Genomic DNA, 18,770 nt, shown 5'->3' with positions numbered 1-18,770 from the left:
ACACTTTCAATATTTGGCACTGCCAATGTAAATGAAGAATACCAGGTCCTTGGTGAATAGGAGAGAAAATAATGACATATTATTATACTACACACAGATATACAAGGAGAAAAGATACTCCCAAAAACCCATGGCTGGTGTCTTCGCCAATATTAATGAACTGACTGGAAAAGGAATAGTGAATATCACTCATCTGGATTTCATGAAGGCAGGTTTGATTTACAGAATGAGCCAGTGAGATAGTGGAAAACTATTAAAACACATTAAAGATTGGCTAAGGGTCAGGAACACCAGCATAAGATCAAGTTTTTAATTTATCTAGCGATCTGGACTAACTATATAGTCTGACATAAAACTAAACTCTGTTCTGTCAAAAGAAAAGTCACATAAAGCAGAAGATAAAAATGCCCTTTTAAAGCGACTGTTTGAAATGAAAATTTTCATTTCTTCTCCTTAACTTTTGCTAGGCCAAAAAAGGTCATTTTGCTTTTCTTATAGGGGAAAGCTGAAATTATTGAATTTCGTCGGGTCTGAGCAAAGAGTGTTTGATTGATGTGGACATTAATACTGTTTTATTTTATTTCGATTTTTGAGTCAAAAATGAGCTTATTTGGATGGTAATAGTAATACAGAAAAATGTAACTACAACCAACTTTGTATGGTTATTAACACACAAATTACCTTTAAAAGGAAGGGAAGTAGTTCCCCAAATCTATCCAATACTTTTGAACTATGTACTTCAGGTAACTACTTCCTTCCTTTCTCAGAACATTAAGAATTCGCCACAGGTTGTCAGGGAGTTACCATGACTTCTGCGGGGCTGTTGAGTTCCCTTCTGACAGCTGTTGGAGATTTCATTGGCATTTCCTTGGGTACCAGACTTAAAAGCTGCTGCATGAAAATCACTTCTCCTGCCTGTGATACTGTTGCAGATCAGGATTACTTCACCTTTATTTCAGGCCAAATCCATTTCTATGTCATTATTTATTTAGCATTTTTTTTTCCTCCAGTAAATGCCCTGATCAGTGCATTGCTTTCACACATCCTTTAATAAGTCTTTCCTAATTATTTCATACTCCTTGGGGATCTTATATACTCAATGCCCTACAAAGAGCGCTCTTCCTCTTAAATACCTGATCTTGCAATTTTATTATAAACTGGCTACGAAGAAAAGTGGTTTGCACTGAGGAAGCCATTAAGCTGAAGTCTCAAGGACTGAACTTTGGACCAATCATACTTGAAAAGCCTCTTTAATAGCCTTCAACACAAAAAAACCCCAGCACTGCATTAATGAAAGCAGTATCATCAATATACAGAAATTTCAGAGTATTAAAAATCTTAAGAGCTGGAGTAACAAGTGAAACAATTCAAATTACAAGGTCATATGCCTAGAAAGTAGAAACAAGAATTTCTGTTGAATGCTGAAATCATCAGCTGAAATTGAAAAGGAAAAGAAAAACACGTTACCATTTGATTAGCAAATGAACTGAGAGTCATCGGCAAGTTATAGTTATAAAGACTTCCTGATATACATATAGAAGGTTGGTAAGACCTGTAAAATAGCATATAGGGTTTTGACTACTCATGTTTGCAGAAATTAATTTCCCTAAACAAAGGCAGAAAAAGGCTATGATGTTGGTCAGGAAATAGAAACCCTATCATACTGAAAGAGACTAAAAGATGTTGGCGAGCTTACTTTTCCAAAATGAAGATAGGATTAGGGGGATGTAAGATGGCACATCAGATGGTGAACATCACAAGGGGGAAGAATGATCAGAGTTGAAGGACAGTGCTGGTGAAAGAACAAAAGTAGAACTTGCAGTGAATAAATTCAGGTGGAAAAGAGAGTGGTCCCAGCCCTTCAAAGGGGTGAGCTTCTGAAACAGCGCCCTCATACAAACAATAAGGATGACAGGTTTAAGACGGATCTTGATAATAAATGAAATTACATAATATTGTTACCTTTTATAGAAAAGAATTGAATTTGACACATGAGATATCTTACTGTTCTACGTTCCTGTCACTTTTCCCAATTCCTCTGTAGCTAGGGTGCCAAGAAGTCTGCAGGCAGAAAGTTGGCAGAAGGCTGGAGATACTACCGCCTGTATTGGTGCTGTCTTGGAAAAAAAGCACTATGTACATGGGGTTCCACCAAGGCCACCCAGACCAACTGGCAGTGAAGGCTTCCTCATGCCACCCTGCCCACCTGCGTCAAGCTTGGTCGCAGAGAGCCAGCACAGAGCAGCAGCTCAGACCCCACACTTGCTCATCAGCCTCCGCTAGCTGTGGTGACAGTGGCATAGAGTTGCATTTTTGGATATGGGCACTGCTTGATGAATACTCTTGGCCATTAGGAGTTAATCTGCTTGGATTTTAGCTGACGGCTTGAAGGTGACACTGGACTGGGAATTTCCCGTATTCTTCTTATGCTGTTCTTTCTACTTCTTACTATCCTGTTTCAGGAAAGAAGTAACCCAAAACCAATCTCTCATGAAGGCATACATACCATTTATCCATGGGACAACGCATACACATTTCCACATCATTTTCTGTTACATCCTGTTGGCCTTTACAGTGGTTGTTACTGTTCCTTTATGCTACTCTCTACAGGGATAAAGTTTCTTCTGAGCTACCCATAGCACTACATAGACTATGTCTTCTTGCAAGGCTGAAACTAGTAGGAAATCTACCTGTGGGTATTCTGCTATTCTTTTACATGGATATCACAACTGTAACTGATTACAAATTTAAATCACGTTCCTGGTGCTACTGTGAAGTTTCATTTCAGGTCCAAGAATTTACTATGAAGCTGAGAAAAATCAACATATTTGGAATGACAGGATTGTTCCAAAAATAAAAATGAAAGATAAAATAGCATTTTTGATTTTCAGTATACATGCTGCTATTACATATTAGAGTCTTACAATCACAAAGCAATATATATTATAATACACAGCTCTATTGAGGCAATACTTATATTCCATAAGGCAGAATATGGGACAGCAAAAACATACAAAACCCAGTTCCTCAGAAGCCATTTTAATCACTCCAGGATGTCCTAACCAACTAGATCCTTTATATCTTTTAAGCAGAAGATTAAACATGTCACCAAAACCCATCCACAGTTTAGTGGCCTCATTTAAAATGAAGACTTACAGAGAATTAAAATTCTTATACATTCATCTTAGGATGATGTAAGAGCACTGCTGCTAGAGGCCATGTCCTCTGAGGTACCAAGCACTGCCTGAGGAGACTAAGAGTTCTCATCTTTCATCTACGTATATGAATATTCCATGTTACGCCAAGGTCAAAAGCCAGGATTGAAGTGCTAACCTGGTTTACATTTTAATACTTAAAAGCACCACACCTGATCCTGTTCTCCTTGCCCCAAGATACTTCCTTGGAAAAGCACAGCTGAGGCTAGCCTGAAGACCCCTGTCTTTATGCTACAATTTTTCTTCTTCTTCCTGCTCTGCATATTTACCCTTAGACAACACCTAGCTCTTAACCTCATCTGCCACTTCACAAGCTGTCAAAGCTGTTCAAGCATTAAAAAAAATGAAGGGTCTGTTAAGTTGTAAATTAAATGACAGTCTATATCTGAAAATTAGCAGTAACGTGCCCAAAACTTTATTGATTGCTAAGAAAAGGTGAGTAACCCTGCCTACGGCTAGCTGTGTAATTACTGACCTTTAGAACCCAAAAGCTATTAATTTAAGAACAGATAGCAGTGAACTAGCAAACGAGTTATTTTGCAACAGGACAGTAAAGGCACATATCAAGTTTTTTCATATGTTCAGTGCCACCTTGTCTAGTGTTGTTACATGCCTATGTTTTCCATTTTAATGCAGAATATAACCCAAGCTACATCTGGACATAAAATGCCTGTCAACTAGTTCAGAAGATCAGTGGGAAGGTACCCACAGATACTGAGGCCTTTCAGTATGTTTTAAGAACTCCACATCCTTCCAAAAAGGTTTCTAAATTACTGTTAAAGGCAGGAAAATTGCATTGCCAAGCTCTGCCACTCTGATATACGCACTGCAAACATTTAATCTACAAACTATGAGAGCTGGAGATGGAAATGGCCAGTAGCAGGAGCACAGCAGACAGTAATCTGACATCAGTACAGTTCCTTTACATATGGGAGAGAGAAACACATACACACACAAGAAAACCCCACCTCTGTTGACACTGCTGAGTTTAATCTGTTATGGACCCTTGTACAATTCATAGAAATAGTAGTTTAAAGACTCTTAATACAAATGCTTCAGCAGTGTTTAACTTTTTTCCTTTTTCTTCTTAATAATAAGCACTTATTGTGATGAAGAGATAGTTGCCTTTTGACAAAGCAAACTGCATTTCAAGAGCATTGGTCAGGTGGTGGAGTTTACAGTAAGAAAATTTCAAGAAGATATATTAACTGGAAGTAATGTAATAAAAAGGTATCTGACCTGGTGCAGATGTCCTTCCATGAAGAGTAGTTTCATTAGGCAGGAGATCTTTTGAGTTGGAAGTGAAGGGTGATTGTCTAAACGTGTCTTCAGAAAAGAAAGGGCTATAGGAAAAAATGAGATGTCTTTTTGTAAACAAAACAGCAGTTAACAGAAGAAGCAAATACGATTTTGGCCCCAACATCTTAATGTTATAACAAATACCATCTTGTTAAAAGCCCCATTTCATTTACAGAACTCATGCTGAAAGATATACAGACCATGAGGCAAGGTATGGAGAAGAGGCATGCTTTGGAAAATTGCACCTCACAGTGAAAACTGAAGTCCTCCCCAAAGGCTTTTAACTACATTTCAACATCTCAGATTTGCTATGTCACAATACAATATGAATCATTAAAATTAATGTTTCAAAAATTTGTATTCTACTGTCATATCTGAAGAGAGCAATCAGGAAAGGTGGAAAATAATATTATTTAACAATCTGAGGTATACAGTAATCATTTTTAAAACTAAACTTCTCAAATTTCAAGTTAAGATGATGAATAGTTCTCTTTTGACACAGCATTCCATAAATTAAATTAACTATCTGAGTTTGATTTTTAAAGCAGGAAACAATTCATATAAGCTATCTGAATTGGTTACTTCCCAAAGAGTATTAAGTGCAAAAATTATCACCTACTTGACCCCAAAAAGCATAGCATGCTTTGGTTTTAATTAACAGGCAGTAAAAAGTCAATTCCAATAGTGAATTGGGATTTCTGTCAAAATATTTTGTTTTCTGCTCAATTAAAGATTATAACAGAAACAAGAATTCCTTGTCTACAGTACAGACAGACATCAGTAAGAGGTACATCAAAAAATTCAAGATGGAAAAGGACAGTCTTTCTTGGAAAACTGTTTTCTAAGTCAGTGTATTCCATCTGCATGCAAACTATCAATTTCTTCTATGCAAAATGAGGATTACATTAAATGTGATATCTCTCATATTGAGAATCCTTTACAGGCTGTTGTACAGTAGATGTTTTAAAGGTACAGAACAGGAGGCCAGCTCATTTCTGCAGCCTGTTCTTATTCAGTAGCAAAACCCAAGAACCTTTTCAGGATAAGGAACATAGTATGAGGAGCATAAAGCGTTGCACTGTGAGTAGTCCAGACCCAGAAAGTATGTGCCAGCAGCACCAACCAAGTTGACCCTACCAGATCAGATGTCAATCTAAACAACAGCACTTGCATAAGTTTTCCCTCATACAGTTTTTCTGCAAAGAGCGAACAAGGTGTTGTCCACTGAGTCACTTGTATTCTCAGTCAGATTTCTTCTGCCTTTGGGAAATTTGTTGATAAGTAGTTAACTTGATCATGTAACACTTTTGGCAATCATGTTACTTTCTCATTAAGATTTTGGCCATTACTTATTTTGTGCTGTTCCATACGTGACAGTTAATAGGATATTTTGGTATTTCTACAAAAGTTTGAACATAACCATCAACACAGTCAACATCAGGTTGTGCTGAAAGGTAAGGCATGAAGCTGCCCCAAACCTGAACAGTTCAGTGTGTGCAGATAACTGAACAATGTGTAATAATCAAGAAAACAAGTAATCAGGATAAAGCAAAACAGCTCCAGCCCACATGTGCAAAACTTAACTTTTTCCAAGACTCACACTCCCACTCAGGGGTGACATAATATAAAACACACTGACACTGTATAAAAATACGGCATCATTTATTGCAACATTCCTCTCACTGGTTTAATAATGATTTGAAAGAAAAACACCAAATAAAAAAATTTATTACTGTTGTAACTCTTCAAAATCCTGTAATCCACTCAGGTTTCCATGTTGGCTTGCCTGCATGTGCCTTAGATTCAGCCACTGGAACACTGCTCATCGCTGGTTCTAAGCGAAATGGATGATGCAGAGCTTATCTGTTTGAGGCTAAGCCATATATCATGAGCAGGTTGCTGTTGAAGACTGCGTCATGTTGTGACCCAAGGATTTCCCTCTCCGCCATCGGCCTCCAGTGAATTACAGAACCATTCGTGGGTACCTCTTTTCTGCCTTCCTCTAGAATGGCAGCTGAGTCTCTTCAGTGTTGGCCCTATTATTATTTTTATTTCAGCAGATACATCCTCCAATTCCCAGTGCAAAGTATGGAGGGAGGAACTCCTGCTTCATAGTAAGAAACTACATAAATTGTTCTCAATCACTGCGCAAAGTCCCTTCTGATGAAGATCAAACTTTAGGATTTTTTTTTTTTCTGGCTGCACTTTTCAAGTTTTATGGCTACACAGTTCTCTAGATGAAAGAAACTTATCTTGGCATCTTACGCTGGCGTACTCACTTCCAGATCATTTGCTTCTCCACTTTCTGTCTTCATATCACAGATGGCAGGCTCTACCATCTCACTCAGCCATTGAACTGTGAGGAATCCTTGCCAGTTTCGGCTGCTTAAGCAAAGTCATATGGAAGTATATGCTCACAAAGTCCAGGAATACTCACAGGAGGAATAGTAACAGATAGGTGACAGTTAGAAATGTTAATATGGAATAAGAGAGCAAAAAGTGCTTGTGTATCCTATCTTGCTGGGCTTTGCTGATTTAAGACTCTCACCAATGACACAGCTTAACCTCTCTGCTCCCCAGCTACTCACAGGTGGACAACACTGACCTCACCTTGGCTCTCTGCAGCTGTCAGCAAACTTCACATAACAATTGTGATTCAAATGCCTTTCTGTCATTACTCCAGAAGTAGGCTGGTAAGCCAAACTGCAACACCACACGTTTTCTTAATGCAGTCTGAGTGCCTCTATCCTCCTCTGGCTGCTCCATCACATTCTATTTTTGAGCTTACCAGTAAAGACTTCCAGCTGTTTGTTTGGTTTTGGGTGGGGTTTTTTTGGCAAGGTCTTTCAAGTCAATCTGTTTGAACTTGCAGGATTTAGTAGACTGACTCACTTCCCCTTAAGACGCTCTTCTCACTCCAGTTTTCTTCTGGTGATAGACAGGTAAGATAAGAAAAGCACTGGGAAGAATTGTATCAGGCCATCAGCATTTCATGCCCTGGTGGGTAGCAGTCATTATCAGGACTTTTCAGTAAAACTCAATGCAAATTTGACAACAGCCAACTGTGCTACCCTCTTAAGAGGATAGACAGAAGAAGGGGAAGTTATCTTTGAACTGTCCTCAACCTTTCCAGTTTGAATTATCTTTGATAGATCCAAAAGAAGCTCTGGATTCTCACACCAGTCCTGCCGGTAACATCATGAGACACTGAAATCTATTTTCAACTGACTATTTGTCACCCCCTCCCTGCAATGCACATGGGATAGTTAGCAAGTATTTGGACAATATGTGCATTTACCTCCATGTGTATCTCTCAGACTTATGCTTTTTAAGTAGTCACAGCAAGCCTATGCAGGCTGCATATTGCACAAACTCCCAAACTAGCAAACATGGGAAGCATTCACAGCAGCCAGAAGTTAAAAGCTCAATTTAATTATCTTCCAACTTGTAACATCAAAAAGTCCCTCATGTACATTTACTGAGCTGGTCAGTTTATTAAAAACAAATAATTTATTTATTATAGTTGCCATGAATGAATGAGATAGGCCTAGGAAATTAAGAACAACTTATTTTAGAGATCTTTTCTTCAGCAGTTGAAGTACTTTTCAATTTCTGCCTGGACAAAGTTGTCTTAGTGGACACTGAACATGTTGGGAACTTCTGGAGAAGGGGCTGCAGAGGCACAGAAGTTCTTACCCTATCTTTGAAGGAATTCTTCGTCACTTCAGTGTGCTCAGTTTCCAACCCATCCACACTGATTAGGGAACTTTGAGGTAGGAAATACGTGTACCCTTGCCAATTCCTGCCTACCCACCACAGGCTCCTAAGTTTTTATCAATTTTAGCTACCACTGAATACAGAAAAGCTTTGATTTGTCCCATAGGGACTCATCACTTTGCTGCTCACCTACAAATAAATAACTCATGGGCTTGTTCCCAGCCACAATGCTGTAAAGTGCATATTTCTTTAACAGCACGTGCTATAATAGCATCATGATTTAGTTCTTGGATAATTTCATTTATTGTATTCATGTGACTGTAATCTTTAACAAATGTTTCATTAGCACTGTCTTACAGTCTGACTTTTAAAAATTTATCCCTAGAAGGCATTAAGATGATAGAAATACTGAACTGAAATTTTATTAAAGAAATCCAAGTTTGACAGAAGACTCAAAAGAGTTCAAAATCAAAATATCCTCTTCTTACATTGGTCCAGGTCTTAAAATCCAGTTGTCAACCTGTTCTTCCCTCAGGCACTGCATGTACTATGCAGTTTAAGTTTCAGTTTTTGTAGAAAAAAGTAGAAAAAATTCTTAAAATGATGTGTGAATACTTGATCAGAAGAGAACAGTCATTTTGGCCTAAAGGCCTTTTGTCTCATGAAGTCTAAGCAATCAGATCTATAGGTGTAATTTTTCAGATATAGGTTACATTACTCATGAAAATATTTTATACTTGTAGTATCAGGTCACATTTGCAGGAGACAGATACGTTTTGGTTCACAAGACAAAATGAAGCAATGCCATTTACACTACAGCTTTGCAGATAACTGTACTTACCTGGCTGTAGCTCTGATGGCGTTATCTTTATTGTGGTTGTGCTCTTTGCTCACCTTTTCTGTAGAGGAACATATATAGTTTTTTTGTGATTAGCATAAATCGTATTTTCCCTATCAGGTTTTATTCAGTAGAACTATTTTAATGCTTTCTGATAACAGCATAATCCAGGGTAATTTAGGGTAAATGGTTACAGCATGATTAGAGAATGGGCGTGGCTTTATTTAAACTAACACCCAATTATGTTTTCAGCTTCATATTTCAGTGTTAGTGCTCCATGCAAAGCATGAAATACAAGCATTCATTAAACACAGTGCTGATATCACTGCTTTTATGTAATAGCTGGGGTTCACCTTCTTTGTCAAGACAATTGGACAGTGAAGCCCCAGGAGCACCACATGCTGCAGCCACTGGCCACTTATGCCAGTAACTGGCCTCTATAGGTTCCCCTATACTTCAAGGCCTGGATCAACAACTTGCCACAAATTATTTAATTAGCTTTCAAAAATACAGGAGTTGAACTCCAGCTTTTCCAATTCAGTTCAAAATTGTAAACCTGACCTGACTGTCACAGTGCTCTAAAGCATATTCTGACTATGGGGGACATTTGGCAAGGCTTTTGCGTTTAAAATGTGAGGGTAGGAGGGCTCTAACTCCTATTATTTTTCAGCCATAGCAATCTCACACTTTCATAGCACCTTAATGGTTACACACAATCTCTTTTTGTTCTTTAAATTCAATTATCGACTATTTCCACTGCTTTTACCTGATAACTGGAAGAGCAGCTCAGATGCCATCTTCACTGATATATCTTGGCTGAACAGGTTTCTTTCTGGGAGCACACGACCTTCTGGTGCCTTCTGTATGTGTTCACTAATGTCTCGCCCTAATAAAGTGCTGTAGCCAACATTTTGGCTGGGTTGGCTGGGTGACACTGAAGCCTGTGAATCATGAATGTCAACTTCCATTGGTTCTTCTTTTATCTTTACCGTCTGGGTTTCTTTGTAACTCTCAGCTGCAAATATGTATTTAAAAGAATAAACAACCACCACAGTTATTGAATTAGCCTACAATTTTTCAGAGTACTCAAAGCAGGAATCACAAGTACAAAGTTATAACTTGTATACCGTATCACTGCAAATGGTAAGGGAAGCAAACCGCTGACTGCTACAGTATTCTTCTGGGGCATAAATAGAAGCAATCTCTTGAAAATAATTTTTCAAATTAGAGAACAGAGAACCGTTGCACATTTTTAAATATAAGAACTATATCACTTTCTATGAATACTGGGTGATCACACACCAGCTAGTGAAGCTTTGTTTTTATTTATTGAATGACGTTGCAACTGCACACCAAATCTCCAAAGGTGGGCACTGAAGACCTTTTACAACCTCTAAATTACTCTTTATCAGCAGAAGTACCAGCACAGTCAGTCAGAAGTATTGGGATAGGGATAGGGGTGGAAGAGGAAACCTCATCTGCTCCTCTTCCACTCCCTGTCTCTTTTATGGAAAATTCCAGACACCTATGTGAAGAACCGGTTTGTTATACCTGCATATGTTTTCAAGATGAGAGGAATATTCTGGGGCCCATACTCTTCTGAAGTCTGATTTTCTAACAAGCATAGATATTCCCTCATACATTACAAGATCCAATAACATTAATGACCAGTTTCCATAAGCCAATATCCTTCTTTCCTTGCCTTTTTCTCTGGTGTCCTAGGTCTAGTAAACAAAACCATAGTCTAGAAGGCAACTTGTAGTTCACTTTCTACACTTGAGATTCCCTGGGTGCTGCTGAATACTCTGGTTTGGCTGCAAGGTAAGTAATCATTTTTCCTTAAGAATAAAAGTGCTGAAATATCAAAATCAAGATTCCAAGGTAATTTGTCTACCACACCCCAAATACTTATACGGTCTTTTTGATTCAGACTTTCTGCTGTGAAAAGAGAAGCTGAAGACCTGTAGAAGACGTATAGAATTTATTCTCAATTTAGTTTCAGGGAAAGATGATGAGTTTTTAAATGATCTTCATTCAGTGTGCTTCTGAAAGGACACTGGTATCACGGCAGAACTGCCCAACCAGGTGTAGCCTCTGCTGGCTGGATGCTGACCAGACACTCCAAAAACAGGCAGCCTAAGACAGGCAATACACCTGGGAGAATCAAGAAAATAAATAATTGCATGAACACAGTTAAATACCAGAAGGGCCGTCTACATAAGGAATCATTCCAACAAAAAATGTACATGGATTTGTTAGTTTTGCCTAAACTAGCCAAGATACTGAAAACCTTAAGGAAAATCTGCTTCTGTTTACTCATGATTAGCACATGCCCTAAACTGTTGCTTATGTAGCCTCCACAGCTGGAGTCAAAGGAAAGCGTGAGTTTGAATTGCTCAGACTTCAGGAGCCAAAGGAGGAAAAGGCAACCCTAGCACCCAGGGAAAGAGGCTGTGGTAGAGGGTAGAGACAGGCACGCTGCAGCACACAACTTAGATGCTGAGTGGATTAGGACCTGAGAGAGCAGTCTGGCCCTTGTCTGGAGTGGGGGGGCATGATCAGATCTATGACTGTGGGCCAGTATGTTAACTGGTGCAGACAGGGGCTGGCCATGCTGATAGCATCCTGATGGAGGTACTCTGCACAATGTGTTTCCTCACATGTAAGTTTCCTTGTCATCTGTCAAATTTTACTACTTAGATGGCTCTAATATTAACAATAAATAGATAAGCACCAGTTTGTAAGAAAAAGCCCAAATACAAACAGTGTTTTCTAGAAACTTGGGGGGTGGTGTGTGTGTTTGTGTGTTGAACCCACTAACTTCACTTGATAAATTAATCTGTTGCTGCTCTCTCTGTTCTCCCCCCGCCCAACTCTAACTCACATATGCCTCACAGATTTTATTCCATGTGCAAATGTTTCAGTTTGGCCTTTTGTTTTCAATTGCCTAATATTACAATGAACCTCAGAGGCACCAAAACATGGTTTAGTCATCCCTGATAACATCCTCAAGCTAGTCAACTGCTTGGTGTCATCATGTAGACTCTAGCCAAAGATGAACAGAATCCCTTTAGCATGAAAGCATGAAGGCACATGCATTCCACATAAAATCAAACTGATGTGTGTCACCAAGTCTTTTTTCATTCCCTTAGTTTCTCCCTCTCCCCACATTCCTGTTCAAGTGGAGAAAAAGTGGCTTTGCTGCCTACGGGTCTTTATTAAAAAAAAGAAAAAAAAAATCGAAGGCAGGAGATAAAAGCCACTTGGATATGTTCCAGGGATGATTTACATTAAGTGCTTTCAGTCTTTTCTTACAACATTTCTTGACCTTTAAAAGAAATGTATAAATATTGATAAAAATCTTTACCATCCACAATCCACCAGATACATTTCAGACTTTGGAAACTTTCATAATGAATTCTCAACTGAAGGCAAGTTAGAAATATCATACACTGCCTTTTTTTGTCCTGTTACGCAGATTTTTCGTTTTTTTAAAAAATTTTTTTTTCTTATTTAAAGCTTCCATTAGCCTCTTATAAAACCACAGAACATTGCATCTGTGTTGAAAAGTGTAAAAATAGCATGCTGTGCATTGAAACTGAACACAGAACAGCAAAGGAATGCATCAGGTAACACTGTCAATCAAAAGCTCAGGTAACTCTGCAAACAAATGAGTTCTTCAGATGTCTGACAGACTGAGCTCTGCACCCAGCTGCCAAATTTAGGCGCAGAGTCAAGCTGACCTTTGCTGCTCTCTCTGCTTTTAAATATTCTTTCTATTTCTGTTCCTGCTCCACACAGTTTAATTCCCTGTCCTGCAGATGCTTTTGAATCAGTCAAACTGATACGACCCCAATCAAAGCAAGAACCGAGCAATACCGATGACCTTCTCTCCCTCACAATCAGCTAGCACTCAACTTGCCCTAACTAAATTTACATATTTGATCATTTCCTTTGACCTTTCTCTTCCCAGCTGCACCCTTTTGATCTGACAAAATGTCCCTGCCAAATATGAATCCTGCTGTACTCCAATTCCCAAAAGCAATCACACACACAAGACTGAAGGAGGGTCTCTGTGACAATTTTACAAGAGTTAACGGAAGGGAAACGCAGTCTGTCCCATGAGCAGCACAGGCACACAGCCCAGCTCTCGTAGATCTCGTGCTGGTGAAAGACCACAATTAAGGTTATGCCCCATACCCATCTCACCATACAGGCAGTCAAACTGTAACTTCTTGAAGATTTTTTTCCTTCTGTGCTACAGACATTTCATTTGTAGAGTAAGGTGATACCCCTTATTTCCTTACACAGGTATCTCATGTAGTCATAGTGCAGCTAAAGTTTTTCAAGTCAAGGACCAGTATACTGAAAGATCTTCTGGTTCAAATAATTAAAATCGTGATAGCTTTGGCTTTTTTCCACTTTTGCATTTCTCCTTGAGTAGATGGGCTAAGTTAAATAAATGGCAATGTATCAGAATAAACGGCAATGTATCAAGGTATTAAATAAATGGCAATGTATCAGAATACAAAGTTATACAAAGAGAATCACTTTCTACATGCCAGATTTCTATAGGAGTACAGACACCTAATTCCTAGCAAAAATCAGTGGGCGATAAAGACTTAAGTAGCTTTAAAGTATCAAGACCATGATCTCCTAAACATGGTCTGCTATTCAGTCAAAACTAACCAGGATGAAGTTCAGAACAGCAGTGCAGCAGTGAACATTCCTCATCTGGCAGAAGATGAGCTAAATCACGTAACACACCTTTTTGTGCTGTTAACTCTGTGATACAGAAACAGCTTAACAAATTAACATTATTGCATACATGGATGTATTATCATCAAGCCACAGAGATGCTCTTTCTTTACAGAGCAGTATAACTTTTAATCAGCTTATCTGTAAAACCCTCAATGAACTTCATCCTATTCACATCAAGTGAGACAATTTTCCACATCAGATATGAAAAACGCAATATTGGACAGGCTTCTTCCAGGAGGAAGTAATTTATTCCACAGCTTTCAGGTTCTCTGGCATTCATAAGCGCAAGGAATTGCGAAGACCCAAACACAACAGAAACATAGAACAATACTTGTGCTACCTAAAAGCTCTGAAGGCCTGAGAGTGTCACCTCAATAAGGTGTAGCAGTAAGAGTGCCTCTGAAATTTACTCTTAGACAGCACATCTTCACAGCATAGGACAGAGATTGCCGAGTTTTAGAAAGAGCTTATTCAAGTTACTTCTCTCAGAAAGTTGGGACTACCACAATCCTACACAAGTTGTACACAAGTCAGCAATGTGCCCTTATGGCAACCAAAGCCAAGAATGTTCTGGGCCATATTATCAAACCTGCAGCCATCAGGTAGAGGGAGAGATTCTTACCCTCTGTTCTGCACTTATGAGACTGTGTTTTGAGTTCTGTGCCCCGTTTGGGGCTCCCCAGTACAGGATGGACACTGGCATCCTGGAGCATGTTCAGTGGAAGGCTACGAAGATAGTTAGGGGGCTGCTGCAAGACATAAGAGAAGAACAGCTAAAAAAACTCTGTGTTCAGCCTTAAGAAAACAACACTTAAAGGGACATTTGATTGCTGTCAACAGCTCTCTAAGGTATAGAGGGAGCATGCATTGCTGACAGAGATTGGGTTCTCCATCCTTAGACACATGCAAAGCTTAACAATATCCTCAGCAGCCTGGTCTTGCTTTGAGCAAGAGTTTGGATTAGATGAACCCTGGAGGTCCCCTCCAAACTAAATTATTCCATGAATCATTGGCACTAGATCAGATCAGCTGCAGGTTTATCTAGCAGAATTTTCAAACCTCCAGGCCTGGGAAAGCTACAGCATCCTTGGGTAACACTTGTTCTAGTGCTGCACTAGAAATTTTTCTTGATATCCACTCTGAACCTTGCAAGCTGCAGCTGGCAGCTGCCACCCTTTCTTTTACCATCCGCCACTATAGAGAAGAATTTGGCTCCGCTGCTTTTCTAAGTTTCCTTCAAGTAGTTGCTGGCTGCAATTAGATCCACCTTTAGTCCCCCTCTGCCAGACTGAACTGGCCCAGTTCCCTTAATGCCTCCTTGTAGATCATGAGCCCCAGACTCTTGATCAGGTCTGCTGCCTTCCTCTAGACTTTTTTTTTTTTTGCCAGAAAATGCATGCCAAAGAAAGGATACCCCACCCCCACCTATGATGAACACAACTAGCAAACTGGTAACAACAGAGGGCTGAGGTACTCAACAACTTCTTTGCCTCAGTCTTCTCTTCCCACACCTCTCAAGCGGATGGACTGCAAGGCAGGGACTCAGGGAACAAAGTCCCTCCCACTGTAAGAGAAGATCAGGGTTGTGACCACCTGAGGCACCTGAACATACATAAGTCTATGGGATCTGATGAGATGCATCCCAGAGTCCTGAGGGAACTGGCTGATGTAGTTGCCAAGCCACTCTCCATAATATTTGAAAAGTCATGGTGGTCAGGTGAAGTCCCTGGTGACTGGAAAAAGGAAAACATTGCACCCATTTTCAAAAAGGGTACAAAGGAGGACCCAGGGAACTACCAACCTGCCAGCCTCACCTCTGTGCCCGGGAAGATCATGGAACAGATCCTCCTACAAGCTCTGCTAAGGCACATGGAGGACAGGGAGGTGATTCAAGGCAGCCAGCATGGCTTCACCAAGGGCAAGTCCTGCCTGACCAACCTGGTGGCCTTCTATGATGGAGTGACTACATCAGTGGACAAGGGAAGAGCTATGGATGTCATCTACCTGGACTTCTGTAAGGGCTTTGACACAGTCCCCCACAACATCCTTTTCTAAATGGGAGAGACATGGATTTGATGGGTGGACTGTTTGGTGGATGAGGAATTGGTTGGATGGTCACATCCAGAGGGTAGTGGTCAACAGCTCAGTGTCCAGATGGAGACCAGTGACAAGTGGTGTCCCTCAGGGATCCTTACTGGAACTAGTCATGTTTAATATCTTCACCAATGATCCCATCAGTGGGTTCAAGTACACCCTCAGCAAGTTTGCAGACAACTCCAAGCTCAGTGGTGCAGTTGATATGCCCAAGGGGCAGGATGCCATCCAGAGGGATCTGAACAAGCTCAAGAAATAGGCCCATGTGAGAACTTCATGAGGTTCAAGAAGGCCAAGTGTAAGGTCCTGCACCTGGGTCAGGGCAACCCCTGATATCAATACAGGCTGGGGGTGAAGGGATTGAGAGCAGCCTTGTGAAGGAGGACTTGGGGGTACTGGTGGATGAAAAGCTGGACATGAGCCGGCAATGTGCACTCACAGCCCAGAAGGCCAACCATATCCTGGGCTGCATCAAAAGCAGTGTGGCCAGCAGGTCGAGGGAGGTGATTCTGCCCTTCTACTCTGCTCTGGTGAGACCCCAGCTGGAGTTCTGTGTCCAGCTCTGGAGCCCTCAGCACAGGAAAGACATGGACCTGTTGGAGCAGGTCCAAAGGAGGGCCACAAAAATGATCAGAGGGATGGAGCACCTCTCCTATGAAGAGAGGCTGAGAGAGTTGGGTTGTTCAGCCTGGAGAAGAGGAGGCTACAGGAAGACCTTACTGTGGCCCTTCAATACTTAAAGGGGGCTTAGAAGAATAATAGGGACAAGCATTTTAGCAGGGCCTGTTGCAATAGGACAAGGGGTAATGGTTTTAAACTAGAAGAGGGTAGTTTTAGACTAGATATAGGGAAGAAATGTTTTACAATGAGGGTGGTGAAACCCTGGAACAGGTTGCCCAGAGAGATGCCCCATCCCTGGAAACATTCAAGGTCAGGTTGGATGGGGCTCTGAGCAACCTGATCTTGTTGAAGATGTCCTTGCTTATTGCAGGGGGGTTGGACTGAATGGCCTCTAAAGACCCCCTCCAACTCAAACTATTCTATGATTCTATGCAGCACTCACCTGCTCTAGAGGGGACACACTGAACATGCTCTTCTAATGCAGCACAGTCTGCTTTTCACTTTATTTGAAATGAAAGTAAAAACCAAATGCACAGATTTAATAAAAAACACAAGTCGTGCTGTAAATATTGCTTTTGCTGATACAATAGCTGTCCAATGTCTTTCCATTGCTGAAATCAAATAAATCCTTTTTAAATCATTCATGGTTCTTCCCACCATTTTATCTGAAATTTCATACTTCAACTAAAATTCTAAGTTGCTCATATTTGCTGAAATGCCCATCAGCTTTACAAATCAACTTTATGAATCAACGTAGAAAAGAAAGCCTTTCCCATACGTCTCATAAATTGGACTCATGTACTAGTTTTCACAATCAAGCAGACAGGGGTAACTAGTGGGTCAACTTGTACTGACTTCAAAAGCTTTCAGTATGGAGAATCTGGCTTTTTGTTACGCTAATTGTTCTGATTTGCTAGAAATAAACATGGCCTACAACAGCTTAACTAAAACCTCAGAGGTAGGGAACAGTTGGCGAGCCCTGAAGGTTCTGCTACACAGACACAACAAGTAACATCTGACGTTCCCTAGGGCACTGTGCTTGATGCTTTATTTTGCTGCTGCTGTTTTATGTAAGACAATGTCAATGGGCCTTGAATCAATGTAAAAGGATCCTGCATTTAAAAAAAAAATTGTAAAATGGTTCATATTTGTTCAAATGGAACCTCTGTACTCACGTGTTATAAAATTTTTAAACTACAGGCTTAGTGTTACAAAAATGCAAGCCAAGAAAAAAAAAACAAAGAGTAAATTAAAGCAATAGACTAATTGGAGTTGTGATATGCACCTGCTGCTCCTTCCATTTAAATGGTGGGATTATGGTGCTTACCTGAAAGACCCTACTTGCAGAATGCAGCCAACCCCTCAAAACATAGATCAAGAAGAGTGTGATAAAAAGTCTATATGTGCAGTGAATTTTTATTTTACAACATATTCCAATCTATGCAAGTCTCCCTGTTCAATAAAATTCTGGTCTAGCATTTCTACAGCAAGTTATACCTGGCTCCAGTTCTCCTGTCTTTACAAGCCAACTCTCCAAAGGCAAGAGGGACTGCAAGAGGCCCTTCTACAAATTCTGTGCATCCACAGTCCCCTGATACTTCGAAAAAAAATTGACATGCCCACTTTTCATAGCCTTGCAGCCACTGGCTGAACATCATCAAGGAATAGCGGTAAAGTGAAGGATCGGGGTGTTTGTTTAAACTCTTTAGTGACAATTCTTAAAAAATTAAATAAAAATTTAATATAAATTAATAAAAATAAAATAATTAATAAAAATAAAATAAGAAAAAAAATCCGGAACACCAAAAGAATCACATTTGAACCACAGACATTACGATTTCTTATTATTCCAAATTATCTTATCTTTTAAATTAATGTAGTTTTCATTAAATGTCAAGATTATCCTGACATGGAAAAAAGGAAGAAGATAAATCCCAATAACTTAAAGGTATAGTAGAGCATCTACTGAACTAAAAGCTAGGCTTTGTTATAAGGTACTTGTTTTTCTGTGATTTTTGTTGGTTTGTGGGGTTTTTCAAGATCTATAGGGGAAAAAACCCTTAGACTTTGCAGACTCCCATACTTTCCACCCCTATATGTTTCCCATGAATGGGCAGTATTTTTTCCACATTTTTCCTGCTTTTTGGTTTAGACATTAATGTTGTCATGAAACATGGCAAAACCCATCAATAGGTAAGAATCCATTACTAGTTGAGTTCTTTTTG

At 39.8% G+C, this 18,770-nt stretch overlaps 1 protein-coding gene across 7 annotated transcripts in view; it reads right to left on the bottom strand.

Moving 5' to 3' along the window:
- Positions 1 to 18,770, bottom strand: part of ZNF827 (zinc finger protein 827) — a 107,910-nt gene that overhangs the window by 27,791 nt on the left and 61,349 nt on the right. For all 7 annotated transcript variants that reach the window (XR_012660236.1, XR_012660232.1, XR_012660233.1 and 4 more), the window contains exons 6-8: positions 9,836 to 10,084; positions 9,073 to 9,130; positions 4,455 to 4,558 (exon numbers count right to left, since the gene is read on the bottom strand). Coding sequence is in view for 2 of the 7 variants with exons in the window: in XM_075090449.1 (XP_074946550.1) it covers positions 4,455 to 4,558; positions 9,073 to 9,130; positions 9,836 to 10,084 (411 nt within the window). In the remaining 5 variants the exon portion in view is untranslated. The remainder of the gene's footprint in view (positions 1 to 4,454; positions 4,559 to 9,072; positions 9,131 to 9,835; positions 10,085 to 18,770) is intronic.

This window comes from Phalacrocorax aristotelis, chromosome 4, assembly GCF_949628215.1.
Source record: "Phalacrocorax aristotelis chromosome 4, bGulAri2.1, whole genome shotgun sequence".
Classification (NCBI taxonomy): Eukaryota; Metazoa; Chordata; class Aves; order Suliformes; family Phalacrocoracidae; genus Phalacrocorax; species Phalacrocorax aristotelis.
This window is presented reverse-complemented; position numbering and strand designations above follow the sequence as displayed.